The sequence below is a fragment of the Aegilops tauschii genome, chromosome 1, assembly GCF_002575655.3.
Source record: "Aegilops tauschii subsp. strangulata cultivar AL8/78 chromosome 1, Aet v6.0, whole genome shotgun sequence".
NCBI classification, from domain to species: domain Eukaryota; kingdom Viridiplantae; phylum Streptophyta; class Magnoliopsida; order Poales; family Poaceae; genus Aegilops; species Aegilops tauschii.
The window spans coordinates 104,635,109-104,656,060 of NC_053035.3; the positions used below are offsets into that span (position 1 = coordinate 104,635,109).

At 41.0% G+C, this 20,952-nt stretch overlaps 1 protein-coding gene and 1 long non-coding RNA gene across 8 annotated transcripts; one reads left to right on the plus strand and one right to left on the minus strand.

The window, feature by feature from the left end:
- Positions 1–3,330: 3,330 nt before the first annotated feature.
- Positions 3,331–20,189, plus strand: LOC109751288 (COP9 signalosome complex subunit 4). 7 transcript variants are annotated; one of them, XR_012203581.1, is made up of 14 exons: positions 3,346–6,114; positions 6,364–6,463; positions 7,280–7,383; positions 7,465–7,525; positions 7,595–7,690; positions 7,775–7,875; positions 8,531–9,380; positions 9,534–9,594; positions 9,747–9,844; positions 9,983–10,087; positions 10,274–10,321; positions 10,409–10,476; positions 10,649–10,703; positions 19,909–20,189. XR_012203581.1 is itself a non-coding variant. In XM_073509331.1 (13 exons), the coding sequence occupies exons 7-12, from the start codon at positions 9,316–9,318 to the stop codon at positions 10,660–10,662; spliced, it is 411 nt and encodes a 136-aa protein (XP_073365432.1). In that variant the 5' UTR covers positions 3,346–6,114; positions 6,364–6,463; positions 7,280–7,383; positions 7,465–7,525; positions 7,595–7,690; positions 7,775–7,875; positions 8,531–9,315; the 3' UTR covers positions 10,663–10,703; positions 19,909–20,189. The 7 variants fall into 7 exon arrangements, 4 of the variants coding, with proteins under 4 accessions (XP_020165770.1, XP_073365432.1, XP_073365435.1 ...); XR_012203582.1 differs by lacking the exon at positions 19,909–20,189 and adding an exon at positions 13,265–13,573; XR_012203580.1 differs by lacking the exon at positions 10,274–10,321 and having other exon boundaries at positions 10,414–10,476.
- On the minus strand, positions 13,193–16,309 carry LOC120973683 (uncharacterized). The gene is made up of 3 exons (XR_005768980.3): positions 16,171–16,309; positions 15,340–15,451; positions 13,193–13,426 (listed from the first exon to the last, which is right to left on the minus strand). It is a non-coding gene; the product is annotated as an uncharacterized lncRNA (long non-coding RNA).
- Positions 20,190–20,952: the final 763 nt, after the last annotated feature.

A 20,952-nucleotide genomic window follows, 5' to 3' on the forward strand; every position in this document is an offset into this window, starting at 1 on the left:
GATCTTGTGCTATGCTTAGGATTGGGTCTTGTCCATCACATCATTCTCCTAATGATGTGATCCCATTATCAATGACATCCAATGTCCATGGTCAGGAAACCATAACCATCTATTGATCAACGAGCTAGTCAACTAGAGGCTTACTAGGGACATGTTGTGGTCTATGTATTCACACATGTATTACGGTTTCCAGTTAATACAATTATAGCATGAACAATAGACAATTATCATGAACAAGGAAATACAATAATAACCATTTTATTATTGCCTCTAGGGCATATTTCCAATAACGCCTATCACACACGAGCCTATAAATAAACCTGTGTGGGATGTACATACGAACGGAAACATTTTCCCTGGATTGACTGTGTGGGATGTACATACGAACGGAAATGTTTTCCCTGGATTGACTGTGTGGGATGTACATTCGAACGGAAACGTTTCCCTGGATTGACTGTGTGGGATGTACATACGAACGGAAACGTTTTCCCTGGATTGACTATGTGGGATGTACATAAGAACGAAAATGTATTCCTTGGATTGACTTTGTGTGATATACATACAAACGAAAATGTTTTTCTAGGATTCACTGCGTGGGATGTACATACGAACGGAAATGATTGGGTTTCGATGCCTCGCCCGATCGCACACGAGCTCATTTTGCCCCAGCCTGTGTCCCAGGAGGGCCTATCCCCGACGGTTTCTGGGTCGTGTGGGAAGGACCCCCCTATCACCCACATTCACTTGGCGACGGTTCCAAATGCCGTCGCGGAAAGGGGTTAAAAATCGTTTGTATAGCACCGACGCTTATCAGTGGGGCGCTCTCGATAATACACATCACAAGAAGCTTGTAAGCAAATTGACTAAGGAATTAGTTACGAGATGATGTATTAGGGAACGAGTAAATAGACTTGCCGGTAACGAGATTGAACTAGGTATGGAGATGCCGACGATCCAATCTCGGGCAAGTAACATACCGACAGACAAACGGAATTACGTATGTTGTCATAAAGGTTAGACCGATAAAGATCTCCGTAGAATATGTAGGAACCAATATGGGCATCCAGGTCCCGCTATTGGTTATTGACCGGAGAGGCGTTTCGATCATGTCTACATCATTCTCGAACCCGTAGGGTTCGCACGCTTAACGTTCGTTGACGATACAGTATTATATGAGTTATGTGAATTGGTGACCGAATGTTGTTCGGAGTCCCGGATGAGAGCACGGACATGACGAAGAGCTCCGGAATGGTCCGAAGGTAAAGATTGATATATATGACGATGCTATTTGGTCATCGAAAAGGTTTCAGAATGTAGCGGGTAATTATCGGATCACCGGAAGGGGTTCCGGGAAGCCCCAGGAGGTTAATGAGCCATATGGGCCAAACGAGGGGAGCACACCAGCCCACAAGGGGTTGGCACGCCCCTCCTTTGGCCACAGGCCTTGAGGAGGAAAGGAAGGGGGGAGTCGGCCTCCCCTACCTTCCCTCTCCCCCCTTTCCTTCCTCCCGTGTGCAAACAAGGAAGGGGGGACGTTATAGGGCAAGCACCCAAGGGGGTCGGCCGACCGCCTTGGGGCGCACCATGGCTGCCTCCCCTCCCCCCACCGGTGGTAGTTACCACCACTTCAGTTTTGTATGTTGTATGCAGTATCTATCAAATCGAAGAGTATATAAGCGTAATATGTAGTATATAAGAATGTTTAGGTAGTATATATATTACTTTTTTGATAGTATGTATTGTATTTTAGGTATGCTCTCTTTTACGTACAAATATGTACGTATTTCACAAATATAATAAAAACTATGGGCCAACTTGCATTTTTTTCATGTAACTCACTTTGGAGTATCTTATATATATAGTATAGAAACATACTTAAAATGATAAAGTTGAATATATACTACCATATGGTAGTATATGAGACATGTGGGGTAACTACCCCCAGGTGGTAGGATGGATTTTCCCTATATGCTACCACTAGTGGTAGTTATCACCACTTGCGTTTTGTATGTTGTATGTAGTATCTGCCAAAACCGAAAGTATGTACGTATAGTATGTAGTATATAACAATGTTTAAGTAGTATATATACTACTTTTTAGATACTATGTACCATATTTTGAGCATACTCTTTTTTACGTACAAATATATACGTATTTCATAAATATAACAGAAACTATAGGCTCATATGCAATTTTTCTATGTAACTTGTTTTCAAATATCTTAGATATAGTATAGAAACATATTTAAAATGATAAAGTATTATATATAGTACCACATGGTAGTATATGACATATGTGGGGTAACTACCCCTATATATATATGTATATGAGAGGGAGGGGCGCCACACACACGACAATCCCTAAGCCGTGTGCGGCGCCCCTCTCCACAGTTTCATCCTCCATCTAGTTTTCTCGCAGTGCACGGCGAAGCCCTGCGGGAACAAGTTCACCACCACCGTCATCACGCCGTCGTGCTGCCAGAACTCATCTACTACTTCACCCGTCTTGCTGGATCAAGAAGGCGAAAATGTCATCGATCTGAACGTGTACTGAACACGGAGGTGCCGTGCGTTCGGTACTTGATCAGGAGGTCGTGAAGGTGTACGACTACATCAAACACGTTGATAAACACTTCCGCTTAACGGTCTACGAGGGTACGTAGAGATACTCTCCCTCTCGTAGCTATGCATCTCCATGGATAGATCTTGCGTATGCGTTGATTTTTTTTGTTTTCCAAGCAACGTTTCCGAACAAGAGGATGGTGGTTCCGGATCTTGACTTGCGGCTTGATGGCAGCTGATGTGGTGCTCGGCCTCGACGACATCTACGGCTGACAGTAGCTCCGGAATTCGAGGAGGATGGGGAAGATACTCGGTCGACACGCCACAATGATAAAAGGCCTCGTCCTCGGCAAGCTTCTTTATCGGCTCACAACGCCCTTCTGGGTTTTGGTTCTCCTCCGAATTCAGCGACGATTTCGGTGGTGACGGCAGTTGCCGGAATTCCTATGGTCTTAGATGTGATTTTATTTTCGTAGAGGGGTTTTGCGCATAGTTCTGGGAGCACGTGTTTTCTCTCGGTCTTTCCGATCAGTTCCGCGTGTGTGCGTTGTATTGACTATGTTTGTGATTAATGAAACATGCGGTAATCCTAAAAAAAACATATTATTTTTCTAAGATAAGACACGACACACAACCTAACACGACCAAATGGGCCGGTCCGCTCATATGCGCTGGCCGGATAGCCCGTGTGCCCCGGGCCGTGGTCTGCACGGAACCGCCTGTGCCTCGACCACCCTACTAGAAATTTCCCAAACCGCCTCGAGCACCCGATCCCAATCTGAGGCTCCGCGCCACTTTGTCGACCGACCGACCCACCCCTCCAATCCCGCCCACCCGGCCCGGATCCAGCCCCAACCCACCACCACCACCACCAGCTCCACTCCCCTCCGGTTTCCGCCGCCCGCCGAAGCCGCCTCCGGCAAGGATCCGGCTGGCGACACCGCCCCTTCCCCGGCGGCCCGCCCGCGGCCAGGCGCGCCCTTTCCTCCCTCCCCGCGCTCTGGCCGGGGCCGGTCTGCTCCTCCCTCCTCTCTTCGCCCGGGGCCCCGGGCCCTGCCTCCCGCCTCGCCTCGCACCCGTTTCGATTTTGCTCGTCCTCGATTCGTCGTCTGTTTAGGTTTAGAACCGCGCAAGATTTAGTTTTTTCTCGTGCTCGATTCGTCCGTTTGGGATTGCGCCTGGTTTGATTTCGCTCGTCCTCGCCGTCGCCCGTTTGGGGTCGTGTCCGGTTCGATTTTGCTCGTCGCCTTCGTCCGTTTAGAGTCGCCGTCCGGTTCGATTTTGCTCGTTGCCGTCGTCCGTGTGGAGTCGCCGTCGGGTTCGAATTGGCTCGTTGCCGTCGTCCGTTTAGTCCGATTCGATTTTGCTCGTCCTCACCGTCGTCCGTGTAGAGTCGCGTCCGGTTCGATCTTGCTCGTCCTCGCCGTCGTCCGTTTAGAGCCGCGCCTCGTTCGATTTCGCTCGCTCTCGCCGTTGTCCCGATGCGCTCGCGTGTTCTTGGCCCGTCTCGCCTCGTCGGAGGTCTCCGTCTCAGTTTGCGAACTAGCAATTCTTTCTGCGTGCGCTTCTGTTGTCCGAGAGAGAGATCCTGGGTTTCGTGTTCGCGTCGGTTGCAGGAACGAACGGGTCTGGTTTGAAATTGGATTACGGCGGGAGATGGGGAGCATCGTTCGTTTATCGTGCTACTTCAGACCTGTTCCTCTGTTGCTCTTGGTGATTTTCAGAACTCAAACGCATGCTCTCTTGTGCTACTCTGTCAATTCTTGCCCCTCTGTCAGTTCTTGTTGGCCCTCTGTCAATTCTTGAGTTCCAGGGTCCGTTAACTCTTGAGTTCTTGTTGTACCGGCTAGGCGTGTGTGTTCTGATGGTGTGTACTGTTTTATGTTCTTTCCAATTTGTTTCTTTTTATCATGCTTTGCCTGCTGCTTAACTAATTGAACACCTGCTACTGCTACTGTTGGACAAGGTTCCTTCTTTTCTTCCTGATGTTGCTACTTCCATTGAAGTACTCATAGGAGTTCTAGATGAGCTGCTGCTAGTTAGTTCCCCTTAGACTACATTCTAGATTGCATAGCATAACTCCAGAATTTTGCCATTGCACACCTGGGCATATAATTCTGTTGTGAGCATAACTCCAGAATTTATTTATCCATGAAAGCACGTCCATCACATGTTTTTTTATCAATGATGCTAAATTCTGTCATGTCCCTTTCCTTTGGACAACAATTTCAACAAACCTATAACGTGGACATGTGCTGCTTGTTTTCTTGTGATGATGCTGATCCAGTTGACGTGCCCAACTCTTATGCTGTGACATTTGTTAATCCCCAGTTAGTGTGCCTGAAAAAATTATTGTTTGTCCTGTTAAATTTTACGGCATCAACTCGGTATTCTGATTAATGACCTAGTATTTGTTTAGTGTAGCCAGCTAACTTCTTTTTTCTCAATTTTTTAGTGATATGTGTGTTTTGTTATGTCTTATGTTGAATAATGACCTAGTATTACTCATGTCCAGTCACTGGAATAATGCTTTTCATGATTTTCCTAGACTTTGTGACAATTAATTTATAGTGCTATCATTTTTCATTGATCATTGAGCTTCTGACATCCTATTGCGTAAAATTCTGTTTTAATGTTTGTTTGATCATTGAGTAGTTAATATTGATTCTGCGTGCACTTCTGTTATCTGAGAGACACACGCGAAGTCACGATCCTGCGTTTCGTGTTTGCGGCGGAGCGATGAACGATTACGTTTCGTGTTCCTGCATTTTGTGTTCGCCGTCTGGTTTTGAATTTGGATTACGGAGACGGGGAGAGGCCAGCAAGGTCAGTTTCAGATCGGTTCCGTTGCTGTGTTGTTCGTTGGCGATTTCCAGACCTCAAATGCATGCGCCCTTGTGATACTCTGGTTTGGCTCGCTGGTCGTTACGGTTGTTCTTATGTTCTTGAATAACCCCATCTTATACACAGAGATGAGGTGATTCGTTAGGGTTCTTCTGATGGTTGCTTATGTTCTTTCGAATTGGGTTCTTCTTGTAATGCTTTGCTTATGTTCCCAGTGTCTGTCTTTCCATATATGGGGATGCGTTGAGAGGTGCAAACCGTGTAGCCCGTGGTGTTTTTTATACTATCTATGGTGTGTTTTATACTATCTTATGTGGAACGTAGAAATATTGATATCACTTCTGTGCTAGTATACTAGATATGGTGTGTTTTATCCAAGTTATTAACCACATCTCTTACAAATTATCCTTGAGACGGTACATGTTTATATGCCAGGAGTGATTGATGTCTTGACGAATATAATCATTTATGCTAACTTGGTATTGGTAGTTCCTGAGGTAACACACCAGTACTTGTTTAGTGCAGACAATTGACTATTCTTTTTTCTGAACTTTTTTGTGATGTGTGTTATGTGGATATCATATTCTAATGCTTTTCTAAGTATTTAAGGTACAGACTTGTGGATCTGGACATGTCACATTTGCTCTTTATTGGGTTGCTAAGGACACTGAACAGTTTGGCTGGGCCACTGCACGGCCTGGCTAATCAGGTACATTTGATTTTATGTGTAGTTGATGTTCTCTGCCACATCATGCTCAACTTGTGCTTGCCAAATGGATCTCCTGGAACAAATTGTTCGTAATAAGTGGACAAATTGCAGAACTTGTGGCTGTGCTATTTACCCACTTGCTTTTGCACATGATGTTAAGAAGAAGAAAAACATACGCCCTGTTATTTTAAAATGGTGTATTTACTGTTTTGATGCGCATAAACTGAGAATAGTCACCATATACTGCAGGAAGTGTTGCTAGATCAAATCTGTAATGGAAGAGACTGGGAGTAACATTACAACCAACCAACTTAAAGAATATGTATGGAAGACACTGAAGAGTGGAAAGGTAGCTTATCTCAAACCGAGTTATATCTATTCAATTATCAAGCACTAATTATTGCTCAAGGACTATAGTTTTATAATACCTCATGATCTTGTCTGTGAGTAGAGAAAATAATGCAATATAGGGAATTACTGTTGCCACTCATTTCATGCTCACATGGGTTGCATTGTAGAAACCTAAATATCTACGTATGGCTTCGTGCGTCATGTCCCTCTTATGCATCGCATTTCAGAAATCTAAATATCTATGTCTTCTTTAGTGTTAATGTTTGGGAGTTCTTGTTGAAGTTGCAATTTATAATGTTTCATGGGTTTAAACTTTGTTGAGCTGCTGAAAACAGTCACTGAAATTAGCCATTAATGAGTAGTATGATTTCTATTTACTGCAATCATGTCAAAAGGTCTTGCTATTCATATTTCTAGGTATTAGCTACCATCAAAGTAAAAAAGATAGAATAAGTGTGCTCATTTTAATTTTATAAAATACCTAGTATTGAAAGATTATGTAGATCGAAGCTGGTTAATTAATACCTGTTCAGAAAAATGTACAAAGAATGCCTGCATCATGCTTGTCATCTTGTGAAAGAAATCCTCCAGTGAATTTACTGCTGTTCCAGTGTCTTCATGTAAATCTCATAGAGAATGTTCATCTCTAGATTTGTTTCACTACCACAAATAACTGACATAATATATGTTTCTGTGGGCTTTGTAACTGCTCACTATATCTTCTTCGGTGACTTTGTAATTGACCTTGTTGTTATTATGTAAAAAAGTGCTGCAACATTCTTGATCTATAACTGTGATGGCTATCTATACGCAGGTTGTAGTGATTAGAGAGAAGCTTGCAGAACTGTATGAATCTGAACAACAATGGTTGAGAGCAGCACAAATGCTTAGTGGCATTGACTTGGACTCAGGAATCAGGTTGAAACAAGCTTTTGTCTTTGTTTACATGTCATTGGATTTTCTAAGTCTGGGAAATCTGACCATCTTCTTAAAAACCAGGATGCTTGATGACACGAACAAATTATCCAAGTGCGTCCAGATTGCACGACTCTATTTGGAGGTACTCCTGTTTTTAACCTTTGTCGTCATTGCATTGTCAGCTGGACTAATGTAGTTCTTCATTTCATAGGATGATGATGATGCAGTGAATGCTGAAGCCTTTATCAACAAAGCCTCGTTTTGGGTCACAAACAGCAACCAGGAAATTCTGAACTTACAATACAAGGTTTTTTGGTTCAGAAACAGTTTAATAATCTATCTGTCTACAACTAAGGATAAATATTTAGTTCCCTTCTTATATCTCTTGTAGGTCTGCTATGCGAGAATTTTAGATCTAAAGCGTAAATTCTTGGAAGCTGCACTTTGATACTATGGTATCTCTCAAATTGAGCAACGCCAAATTGGGGATGAGTAAGGCTTACTCCATTCAGTTGTAGATTTGTTTCTCTCTTATGCAATTTACTCCTTTTTAATGTTCTGTCTTGTATGGTTCTTTGTTGCCTTGCCGGTGTAGTGGCTGTTTGTAATAAATTACCCTACTTGATACTCATGTTTAAGTATTGCAGTGGTTCTTTGATGCAGGCAAGTTGTGTTTGGAACTGATATTGCCTCCATATTTTATTCTCAAAAATCTTGATGGAACATGTTTCTTAGTGCTGCTGTATAACATGCACAATATTAGTTCATCTCAGTGTCCTGTGATTTTACACCTTTTTTATCCAGCTTCTTATCATTAATTGTTTGAGTAACTTGTAACCATAATGATCGTCTTGTCTCTTGATCCTGTTTTGCCAATTAGAAACCATCAATGCAGTGCGGCTTTATGGAGTCGTGCCATTTATTTAGAGTTTTAGTCTCACTGGGTTAGGTTGTTACCACCTCCATTGCACGCACGCCCATTCTGAGATTTAACATTGACTATTGTTTATGAGTTTATGGGAAGTTTGCACTGCTAAACTATTCTAGTTGAATGCTGAACAAGAGATTTAAGGTTGCTTTTCACTGTTGATCTTATTTGAACTTGCAAGCAAAAATTATAAATACTGATATTTGGTTGCATCCATAGGTTGTTCCTGGCTGTGGTCATGGAGTTCTACATAATACAGACCAAAGATATTCGTGCCAAAGGGAGTTCGCATTGAAATATTTACCCGAGGACCCACTTCTCCAACTAGTTAGTTAGAATCCTTCATCTAACTGCATGGGTTCTCTTCGGTTCGACAGTCTCAGTGCAACATATTATTATTCCCTTTCAGGAATGAAGATCTGAATCACCCTCACCCCTCTAGAGAAATCAGTTTACTCATTCAAGTTCTGGAATTTCTTTATAGTTTTCTGAGTTACTTCGGTCTTGCATGTATTAGCTTTCTCTTTGTGCCCCTATCTATGCCTGTTTCTTGTGTGCAAGCGCTCCATTCTGTGTGGGTGTGTGACTTGATGGTGAATATGTGTGTGGCTTGACTCTTTGTGTGTGGCTTGACTGTGTGTGTGAGATTGTGTGTGGCTTGATGGTGAATATGTGTGTGGCTTGACTGTGTGTGTGTGTGTGGCTTGACTGTGTGTGTGTGGCTTGACTATGTGTGTGTGTGGCTTGACTGTGTGTGTGAGATTGTGTGTGGCTTGATGGTGAATATGTGTGTGGCTTGACTCTGTGTGAATATTGCATTTGCTTGATGGTGTGGCTTGTATAACTTGTGTTTTATATGTCACAATTGATTGTTATTTATTGAATGTGAACTTTTTTGTGATTATGTCTTATGTGGATATCATATTCTTTTTTGTATTACTGCTGTCCAGTCACTGGAATAACGCTTTTCTAAGTATTTAAGGTACAGACATGTGGATCTGGACATGTCACATTGGCTCTTTATTGTGTTGCTAAGGACACTAATGGGTTGTGTTTGCATACAATGCAGGTATATTTATGTCCTTTACATTTTGCGATGCTGATGCCTGAAGTCCCAAAACGTTTATTTAGTCAAATTTTGCTACTTCTGGCTACTTATGTTTTTAGATGTGCTGTATCCATAAATACCTATTGGCACCTGATATTTGTGCTCAAAATGCAGTATGGACCAACAAAATGGTCTCATTGCAAGGTGGACGTATAGGCAAGCAATGTCAAGAGAGGTACTCTTTTGATTGTTTTATTTTTATGGTTTGCTTAAATGCATTTCCCCCTTTGTTCAAGAAACAGGGAATGTTTACTAATTCAGAAACACACTGGTTACGTGAAGAGCTGATTGGTAAATATGAAGCTGATTTTGAATTCATACATACAGAGAGAAGCTTGGACTATGGAGGAGGAACATGCACTGATTAATGCCCATCGGGTATATGGGAATAAATGGGCAGAAATAGCAAAAGTTCTTCCTAGAATGTACTGCCAAACAACTTACATCTTATTTGGATAATGTAGCCTAGCCTTGGTCCTCTTTGTTACCAGATTCCTAGCCCCTGCCACTTCCTCATTCTTTCCTAGACATCATACCGTGTACCAGACATTTGAACATTGCAGGAATCGAGTACTTCTATTTGTTCTCAGGTTCTTCTCACCTATAGCTAAAGTCAAAGACGACAAACCAAGTGGATTATTGGACTTGCAAGATACACAGAATCATCGGTAAGTTTCTGTCCTTTCGAATGGCCAGATTATGAATTTTGATCAGTTTGCCTGACTTGTTTTAGACTGAATCCTTGATTCCTTGATAACTTTGATATACATACATGAATAATTACTTATGCTGTTATGATCATAAACTGATTCCCAAGTATTTTTGACTCATATATGATGCTTATTACATCACAGGTCATCTGAATCTTCTTTTCTAATATGACTGTTGGTGCTGCTCATGAGGTAAGCTATTTTTCTTGCTTTCAAGAATAATAGAAACATCATTTACATTGTGGTCACTCACATTTTAAGTTGCTCATGTCATTTTAGGCTAGCCATCGGCTTGGAAGCGACGAGAGGCAACCACTGTTGTCAACTTGAAACGTATAATCTTTTAGGTATGAATGGCTTACCTTAGCCAGAATTTCTATAAGAATGTTGCTCATGTTACATGCCTTGCTTTCTCTAGTAAGTAGAACAAGAACACATTTAACATTTCTTTTCTGTCCATAGGCCTACAAACTTGTGGATAATCACTTAATCAGCCTCTAACCAGCTTCGTGTTTTTAGGAACGAAGATCTGAATCACCCTCACCCCTCGAGAGAAATGTGTTTAGTCATTCAGGTTCTGGAATTTCTTTATAGCTTTCTGGTTTAGTTCAGTCCTATCTATGTATTTGCTTTGTGTTTGTGCCCTATCTATGTCTGTTTCTTTTTGTTTCTTGTGTGCAAGCGCTCCATTCTGTGTGTGTTTGACTGTGTGTGGCTTTGACTCTCTTGTGTGTGTGGCTTGACTGTCTGTGTGTGTGACTGTGTTTGACCGTGTGTGTGACTGTGTGTGAATGTTGCATTTGACTGTGATGTGTGACTGTGTGTGTGACTATGTGTTTGACTCTCTGTGTGTGACTCTGAATATTGTGCATTTGACTGTGATGTGTGACTGTGTGTGTGACTATGTGAATATTGCATTTTGACTGTGACTGTGTGTGATCGTGTGTGGTTGACTCTGTGTGTGTGGCTTGTATGCTTTGTTGAATGATTGGTTGTTGTGGCTTAACACTGCCTTTGCCGGTCTCAAGCCCGGATGTGAAAATGTGGAAGGGAGTCTGTTTCTGTCTGTTTCTTGTGTGCAAGTGCTACACTGTGTGTGTGACTGTGCGTGTGTGATCGTGTGTGGCTTGACTCTCTGTGTGTGTGGCCTGTATGCTTTGCTGAATGATTGATTGTTGTGGCTTAACACTGCCTTTGCCGGTCCCAAGCCCGGATGTGAAAATGTGGTGGGAGTCTGTTTTTGTCTGCTTCTTGTGTGCAAGTGCTACACTGTGTGTGTGACTGCGTGTGTGATCGTGTGTGGCTTGACTCTCTTTGTGTGTGGCCTGTATGCTTTGCTGAATGATTGATTGTTGTGGCTTAACACTGCCTTTGCCGGTCCCAAGCCCGGATGTGAAAATGTGGTGGGAGTCTGTTTTTGTCTGCTTCTTGTGTGCAAGTGCTACACTGTGTGTGTGACTGTGTGTGTGATGTGCCCATATCTATGTCTGTTTCTTTGTCTTTTTTGCGTGCAAGCGCTTGGTTGTGTGTGTGTGTGTGTGTGTGTGTGTGTGTGTGTGTTGCATTTGCTTGATGGTGTGGCCTGTATGCTTTGCTGAATGATTGGTGTTGTATAACTTGCGTTTTGTGTTGTTGTGGCTTAACACTGCCTTTGCCGGTCCCAAGCCCGAATGCGAAAATGTGGAGGGAGCCGCAGTTACCTCCTCTGTATTGTTTGCCTTAGAAGTGTGGATAGAAATTACTCTGTACTAACTGAATAGTGAATCTTCACATAATATCGTACCACATGATTCAAGCTCTGAAATGCATCATTCCTTGCTATGAAAAATTTAGCAATTGTAATTGCTGTTAGAGTTTGTCCCGTCTCCTAAATTAATCTCGCTGGTTTCTTAGATCTTGTCAGCACCAACGATCTTTTCTGCTAATAATCAGTCATCTGCTTTTGTTATTTGGCTTTAGGAAATTAATCTCGCTGGCTTCTTAAATCTTGTCAGCACCGATGATCTTTACTGCTAATAATCAGTCATCTGCTTTTGTTATTTGGCTTTAGGTTGAATTTTATGGTTTTTCATGCACGAATCTCAGCGTCATAGGTGTCGCTCATTTGTCTGTCACTCGCGAGTGCGTGTCGGGTTTATTTGTTGTTGGGCTTTTTATTCGGGTTGTGGGTCCTTGTTTGGACTCCGACCGTGTGGGGGTGTCCTTTTCAGTTGTGTGCCATTTTCTAGAGGGGGTGAGCTGCTGAGTGTGTGTGAGAGAGGGAAGGGGGTGGGGAAGAGCTGACTTCGGCGCACGGCCAGTGAGGCACTGTGTAGGCTCGTGCGTAGCTAACTTCGGCGCACGGCTTGTAAGGCACTATGTAGGCCCTCTTTGATTCAAATCATCTTCGAGGAAGAGCAGGCACCTCATTCCCGTCCGAGAGCCAAAAACCAATTCTCCTCAGAGTTCGAGTGCAGCTGTGCGGGGCGATGGGTAGCCATCCAGCCCAACCTAGCGACTGGGGGGGGGGGGGGGGGGGGGTGGTTCAATATAATCCGTCTGTCTTCGTGTGTTCGCTTTTTTGGACAGTTTAAATTCTATTCCCAACTTCCTGTGCCTGCTATTTGAATTTCACATGAGACTAGTCAAATGCCCATGCGTTGCCACGGAGTGACAAAAATAATGTACTAACACATTGATTAAAATTTTGTTTTATTATTGTGTATCAAACATGGCAAGTTGTGGTTTTCCATTCACGCAGCGATAAATAGCAATTCTCTCTCACACTATTTTACTTGTAAGTCATTGTGTCTCCATAACCAACTTCTCCTTGCAATAAAACAAAACAGAACAAAGTGGCGTCTTTCTCCCCGCCCCCTCTATTCCCATGCTATTCGTCTGCACATAATCCCTCTGTAGAGCGAGTATTTACGTATAAAGAAGATATGTATTAGCATCTATGTACAAGTAGCATGCGTCTCATCACAGACTACAAGGAAGAACAAATAATCTTACATCCTTGAGGCTGCGCTCGTGTCAATTGTCAAGGGATACTGGAAGAGTAAAAGCTACTCTATTCACTGAAAGAAAGATTGTCATCTGCTTGTGAGTTGTGAGTAACAACAAACTGAAGCCTATTCTTTGTACCTTTTGCAGTAGATGACTGTTTGAGCAGTGGAAAAGGGCGAGGCAATACATAGGCCTTGCAGCACTGCGATGGTAAGACCCATATTGGACCAATATTGCCTGACGAGCCAAAGCCATGCCGCGGCACACGGACCGCGAGTTGTCCGTCGTGATGCCGTACAAGTCCGCCACCTAAGAATAACAAAATATGAGTCTGAACCAGGATATGGATTCAGCAACAATAACCATCGTCAACAAGCACACTTCCTTTCATGTAGGTTTAAAATATGAAACAAACTCATGATTGAGTTATATGATATAAAAGAACACATGGTTCAGTTATAGTCATACCACCTATACAAAGATCAGGCAAAAAATGTATTTTAACCTGAGGACCAGCATGTTTGCCTCAGCAACTATCTAAAATTATCAAATATGCCAACAATTATTTATTGATGCTTTCCACTAAGCTTCATTAGCTACAGGTGAAATGATGAGAGGTCCAGGAAGAGCTAACACCTCATATAATCAACACACAATGATAATAATTAAAATGAGAGAACCTATCAGATAAAGCACGCAATTTCATCTCAATCCGTTTGTGAAAAGGATTGTTCAAGTCTTCAGAGTTCTTATTCTGATTTTTTTTAAATCGACCCTCTGAATTTGGATAGGACAACTTGATGGGTCCTGATAAACATGAACATATGGGATATATAACAGTTTACTTTTGCATATCATATACACATTAATCAAGAAAGGAAGAAACTGACAATCACTTAGAAGGAACATATGGCTCATAGATGCATGTAAGTCATATATGAGTACATTGTATTACAGAATTCTAGTTTCTGAACCAGTTTAAATATTAAGGTTTCTTCGTAAAAAAAGGTTTGACAATGTTTGTGTTGACCTTTGAACCAATCACTCTCAACAGTTTGTGGGCATCTGAAACAGTTTGTGGGCATCTGAAGCAGATCAAGATTTATTTTAGTTTTAGCATAATCAATGTTCTATTCGTTCTGAAACCTAAGTTCTTAGTTCTGTAATTGCAGCAAATCCTTAACTATCAGTATAACATAGATGAGTAATGCCTAATCAATCAGCAACAGAATTGGAAACGAAAACTGTAACTTATTACCCAGTTCCTTGCGCCGAGTGAAGTAGCAGGTTATGTTTCCAAGGGTCGAATCACTCCAAGAGATTGACTTGTACCCAAGTGGAGAATTAGCAGAGAGATAAATGGATGGGTTAAGTGCGTGTGAGATAGAGAAAGAGAGATAAATGGATGGGTTTGTGTGAGAAATATGACAAATTATTCAGATAAGATTATAAGCTCAATGTGCACGCAACATGATACTAATTTATGCACGCACTTGGTATGAGCATTGCAGGTGCCATCTGAAAATAAAGTAATCATTCTTGATATACGCACACACTTGCCTTGCACAAACTGAGCCTGCATGCACCTGCAATCATGCATCAAACTTGCACGCATGAAGTACATCTATATTTACTGAAGGTTAATAATTTTTCAATTTGGTAGCCATCTGCAATCATGCATCATCTCTTAGAAACATATCATGATCGGAAAATTTGCAATCTGGTAGTCTGCACATTAATATAACAAGAAACAATTTGAGGGTGGGCACATTGCTAAATATGATTCATTTTTTAGTTTTACAATGCAGTTTTACCCACAAGATGGCAGAGGGCCTCTGGGTTTGACACTTTACTGCCCATCTGCCAATTTTTAATGATTCCTTTTAAGACTTATGAAAACAAAAGATGCTGAACTATTGGCGTAGAGTCAAAACCAGTCAAGAGATTATCTAATTAGCACCATGATACTACAACCAAGTGATATAATTTGGAATACCGATGAATAAGTGTTCGCTTCGTCCCAAGTGGAAATCCAAGCATCGTAGTTATCGGAATACAAATGCTGGAAATTGGTTCAGAAATCAGCGTAAACAATATATTCTTAGTACCACGATTAGAATCAAGTATTCAAGTATTTAATGAGATGTATCATCCATGTAGTTCTCTTACATTACGAATTTATGATACATAGTGCAACAATAGCAATAAAGGAAAAACATTACCTCATTGCATAAAGTAGTATGATCGGTCTCCTTGGCATGTTCATATGAGTTGTCTCCTCCAACCACGATGACACCGCGGCATCGCTACTTAGATCATGATAATCCAATCGAGCTGGCAAATAAAATTCTAATTAGATAATGTGAGCACAAAGAAACACCTTCCGATTTTATCAACTGGCATGGTTGATAATTTTACATGGTTCTCCCATGCATCACACAGGGTTTTAAAAATGAATCAAAGAGGGAATGCATATGATTGAGATGTGCATGCTACTCAGCAAAAATATTCTGAAGGGTGGGGTGGAAAAAAAAATCGTCTTCTATACTTCCCTGTTTCTTCTCAATACCAAATAAAGCTATCAAACTTCGCCTTATACTTTGAAGATTAGAATGGTTAGCAAGTCCATTGTTCAGTGATGGTGGCTGTGCAATGTGGGATTACTCCGGTGGAAATATTAGACCGTGCTAGAACTGAAGACCTAGATGACCAATCATTATTTTTCTTCACACATTGACATGTCAAGATAACTTCACAATTTTTTGAGGATACCTGAGTACAACCACTCAGATAGTTTGAATACATTAGCCTGAGGATATCCAAAACGTCAGCAATCAAAGTTTGGTCACCTTGGGATCTAGTGGGAGATGCCAATTCATGTGCTAAACTGTTGCAGGCCCTTCCCACCGAGCAGATCTGATGGGACTAAAAGTTGGACAGGGCAGCTTTGACAGGGAGGGAGGAAGCACAATGGGAGAGGAGTACAAGGGGGTGGAGGAGTACAGGCTACGGGGAGAAGAAGAGGTGGAGCGAGGGTAGGGAGATGGTGCTACCTGGGGCGTCGTCCATCGTTGTCGCCACCGCGCCGCTCCTGCTCATCGCCCTCCCCACGTCTAGCTCTTCCTTTCGCTGCAGTATACTGCCAGTTGAGGTCGCCCGTCGTTGTCGCCACTGCGCCGCTTCGTCCTCGGCCCTCCCCGCGTCGAGCAGCTCCTTGGCTGCCGCTTGAGGTCGCCGTAGACAAGAATAAGTCGGCGGCGGCGACTCATAGGCATGGGATCAGTAGCGAGCGATTTGGGGAAAGGGAAGTGAGGGTGGGACGTGTGTATGTGGGTTGTTTTTTTTAATGTTTTTTCTTTAGCGTGCGGGAGGGAAGAGGGTGGGAAGGAGGTCTGATTTTTCTCACGTACGTGCGAAGAAGGTCGAACCATCACGACGTTCGATTCTCCTTTAATAGTAGAGATAACTTTGGTTAATGATGTAAAAATGCGTTGTTGCTCATCGGTTCAGCTAAGGGGGGCTGTGCCAGCATGTGTTTTATTGGCTCGAAAAAGTGGTGTTTTTTCTTCCATTTCTGTTAGTTCAGTGTCTATTTTGTGCCGTGTACATGCTCTTTGTTACCATGAGGGATAATGGACCTTGTATGCAGATTTTTGGGACTTTGTTCGTTGAATATACTGGCAAAAGGGCCTGTACGTTGCAACCAAAAAAAATATCATAATCTCCAACGGCCACTACCACATTTTGCTGCATCACCGAGATACGCTATCACCCTCAATTTCATGAAATAATGAACAATTTTTGAAATCCTAAACTTTTTTTAAACTCTTGAACATATTTGAAATCATGAACAATTTTCAGATTCGTGAACCATTTTTCAAATTTTCGAATATTTTCTAAAATCGAAAACATTTTTTGAATTCATGAACGTTTATACTATTTGCAAACATTTTATATAAAATAGTGAACATTTTTTAAAAGATTTTCTTGAATCGGCGAACATTTCTAGAATCGACCAACATTTTTATGAAATTGGTCGAACAATTTTTAAAATTCACGAACATTTTTTTGAGTTAGGGAACATATTTTTGAAATGCATGATCATTCTTTTGAATCAGCGAACATTTTATGAATGAAAAAACTATTTTGTCACAAATAGTTTTTGAATTTTTAGGATATTTTTCCATTGATGAACATTTTTTGAATTGGTGTAATTTTGTTTAATTTCATTAAAAAATTAATACATCTTTTAAAATGTTGGACATCTTTTAAATAAGGAAACATTTTTTTACAAAATCGTGAACATTTTTTGAATCTACAAACATGTTATGATTTATTAAAAAAATCAAAATGGGGAATTTAAAGTCTTCTCCCAGCGCGCAGAGCGCAGAATAGGAGGTCCCGATTACATGGGCTGGCCTAGGCGAGCGATTCCCCTGTGTAAAACGTTTTTTCATCACTTATAGGTGGTACTGGTGGGTAATATTTTACAGCTTTGGGGCAATTTCTGTGATATACCGTCAGAAATAATAGCTCCTTTATTATTATTTATTAGATATAAATTAAAATTTTTGAGATTTTTTGAATAACAAAACATTCTTTATAAAATCTCGAATGTTTTTTGAATCCACAAATATTTTATTATTTATTAAAAAGTATTTTAAAATTCTTTTTTATTTTTTTCAGGAATTTTTTGAAGTCCGAAATTATTTAAAGTAGTAAAAATGAAAACGGGAAAGAAAATAAAAATAAAAAATGAAATTTAAAAAAAATGCCGCTCGGACATGGACCAGCCGAAACGGGCGCAGTGCGTCTTCTCCCAGCACGCAGAGCGCAGTCTAGGAGGTCCCTACTACATGGGCTGACCCAGGCGGGGGATTCCCCCTGTGTAAAACGTTTTTTCATCACTTATAGGTGGCATTGTGGGTAATATTTTGCATCTTTGGGGGCAATTTTTGCGGCGTACTGCCAGAAACAATAGCACCTTTATTATTAGGTATTGATATAGACTAGCTATGTTCGGGTATTTTATTTTCTCAGGATGCTTCTGCTGAATATTTCATTATCACCTAGGTAATTAATGTTTTTTCATGTAGATAGTCCCAGGTGTTTCATGTAGACTGCCAATAAAAAAATTAGGTGGAAGTTAATAGGATTCAATGTGTATAATTCAGTCCAATGGTTGATCAAACATCAATTTTTTATCTTCATTTTGGCCGACATATAAACATAATTTTGGTATAATTTTGTTCAATGAATGTTCACTCTTCCATTTTTGAGTTCATTGCATAGTTTTTTTCTTGTGAAAATGAATGCTTCTTTTGTGGTATTTCATTTTGTTAATTCGTCATGTCTTTTAGTCATCCGCCAGTTCCTTGCAATCTTCCATTTTGTCATTATTCTTTTAAGTCATTGTATTATTCATCAGTCATCTTAGTCAAATTCAAACCCTCATTCAGTCAGTTAAGTCGTCTCAACTTGGTGGCATCGAACTGCATGCATGAATGCAGTGCAGGCACCGGTATTAGGTTGTCGTTTATCTGCCAAAAGACAAGTGTTGGCAACAAGCAAGCTTTTATGAGGTTGAGAGAAGAACAAGTAATGTAGCTGCATGGAAGACTAAGACTAGTATTTGTAGTTTATATATTGTTTCAGTTATTTGCTACAATCCGAAGGAAGAATTTGTGAACATAGTGGTAGTGAGTTAGCTGCGCCTACTCTGCTTAGAGAAGAGAAGAGAAGAGCAGAGCAGAGAAGAGTCTTGATATTTAGACAAGTAGAGATGCAAGAGGAGGAGTAGCCAAACACATCCTTGCAACTGTTAGAAATAACTCGTACTAGCAAGATGTTCTTACAGTGCTGTGATTCTCGTACAAGGAGAATTTTTTGTTCTTTGTATTTGGTCACTGATGCCACTGAGAGCCGTTAACTTGTTCTAAAGCATAAGCACTTGTACATTCTGAACCGCACCAAGTCAATTTTAGAAAAGAAATGCCTTCCTTGCCCAACTGTGTTTCCAATAGATTCAGTGTGAGCTTGGATCCAACCAAGAACATGTGCAAACGCAGCCGTAGCGGCTAAGAATGAACAGTCTTCAACAGTCGACAAGAATATAAATGTCAAGAAACTATATTGAGAAGCAGCCAAGCCGTATATCGAGTACCAATGGATAAAATGTTGTTAGAGTACAGAGAACTCGTGCAGAGAAATCTTCTGTTTGACTAAATCTGCAAGCAGGGGCGGCTAGCTTTCAATTGGTACGGGACGGGGAAGCGGCGGCAAGGAGGAGAGGCGGACGAGGGCATGAATTTTTGGACGGAGGGGGTATAATTTTATCCATTGGTACTCGATATAGTTGATGTCTACTTTGACAAAGAAATTGAAAAATGGTTTAGATTCTTTTAGGAACATTACAAGTTTTAGGAATAGATGGTTTAGCTTCTTTGCAAGATGAACTTCTGCTTCAAAACATTGCAAGTTTCAATGAAAGCTAAACTTACAATGAAACTTCTGTTCCAATGAAACTTGGATTGTTCCTCCTTCAGAAGATTTACTAAACAGTTGTTACGAAAAACTTACCAAATGAAACAGAAGTTCAGTAAAATAGTCGATCACTCGCAAAGGAAGATTTTGTCAAGCTATTCACTGAATCAAGTTTCATGCAGAAGATTTCTCTGTTCATGCGAACAAATTTTAGGCAGTTGAAACTCAAGGAGTATATTGATTATTTACTTTCTTCATGCTATTCAGTATTCATAGAGTGTCAGAACTGAATCTATCTATAATGTCAGACTCCGACAACATTGATGCAAGAAGTTCTTGGAGTGGACCAGATAAGGATGAAACTGAAGCTTTTTCAGATGCTATGAACTTCAGATATTGTCTACTCCAATGTGGTCAACATTTCTTCCGTCAATGTGGACGATTTGGTCACACTTGCAAACAAGGTCTCTTTGTATACTGGATGCTCCCATTGCAGCTAGTCTTATACTCCCTCTTCCTCTTCCTCCCTAACAATTAACATGCATTTGCATTTATCTTCTAATGAAACAAAATATTAATTTCAATGCAATTGCTTGAAGAGGGTGCTGCAACTTGGAGCATAATCTCAAACAAGGAGCATGCTCTTTGGTCATTTGTAGTTCCCGAAATCATGGCAAAATTTATGGACATTGAGCATTTATGTATGCCATTGTTCGTGCTACTACTCCATTGTTAACTTGATCAGCATATCGCTTGGCTAACCTTCATGTTACTGTACTCCATTGTTCACGTTTGTATCATTCAGCGCAACAACATTTTGTTAATTTTAATTGCTAGTTATTCAGAGCAACAAACATTACTAGTTCATACACAAATCTTATAAAATTTGTGTATTCAGAGCAACAATGTGACTAAACATTGCTAGTTACATAAATTATTACTGAAATTCCCCCCTGTCAATTCCTTAGGGACTGGAGATAATCTCTGTAGACATTTCTAGGTGATCTGCAGTCGGTTAGGGACTGGAGAGAGTTGTGGAGCAAAGGTCTAAAACATTAAACTCGGGGTTGTTGCTATAACAATCGAATGCCAAGGTTGATTTGTGCCACAGCTTCTCGAAAACCTTCATCATTAGGAAGGACATGTGGTTTGGCATTATCCTGTTGGATGAAGATTCTTGTTCCGTCATCTTCGTCGGGTCACTTATCTTGAATTGCAGGGATCACTTTGTTGATGAGATAATCTCTGTAGACATTTATGGTCACTTTCACTGATTTCAGTTCTTAGTCCTCCTTGCTCTGTTTTAACTCGTTCTAACAGCCCTAGTCTCTCGACAAATGCCAAGTACTGAT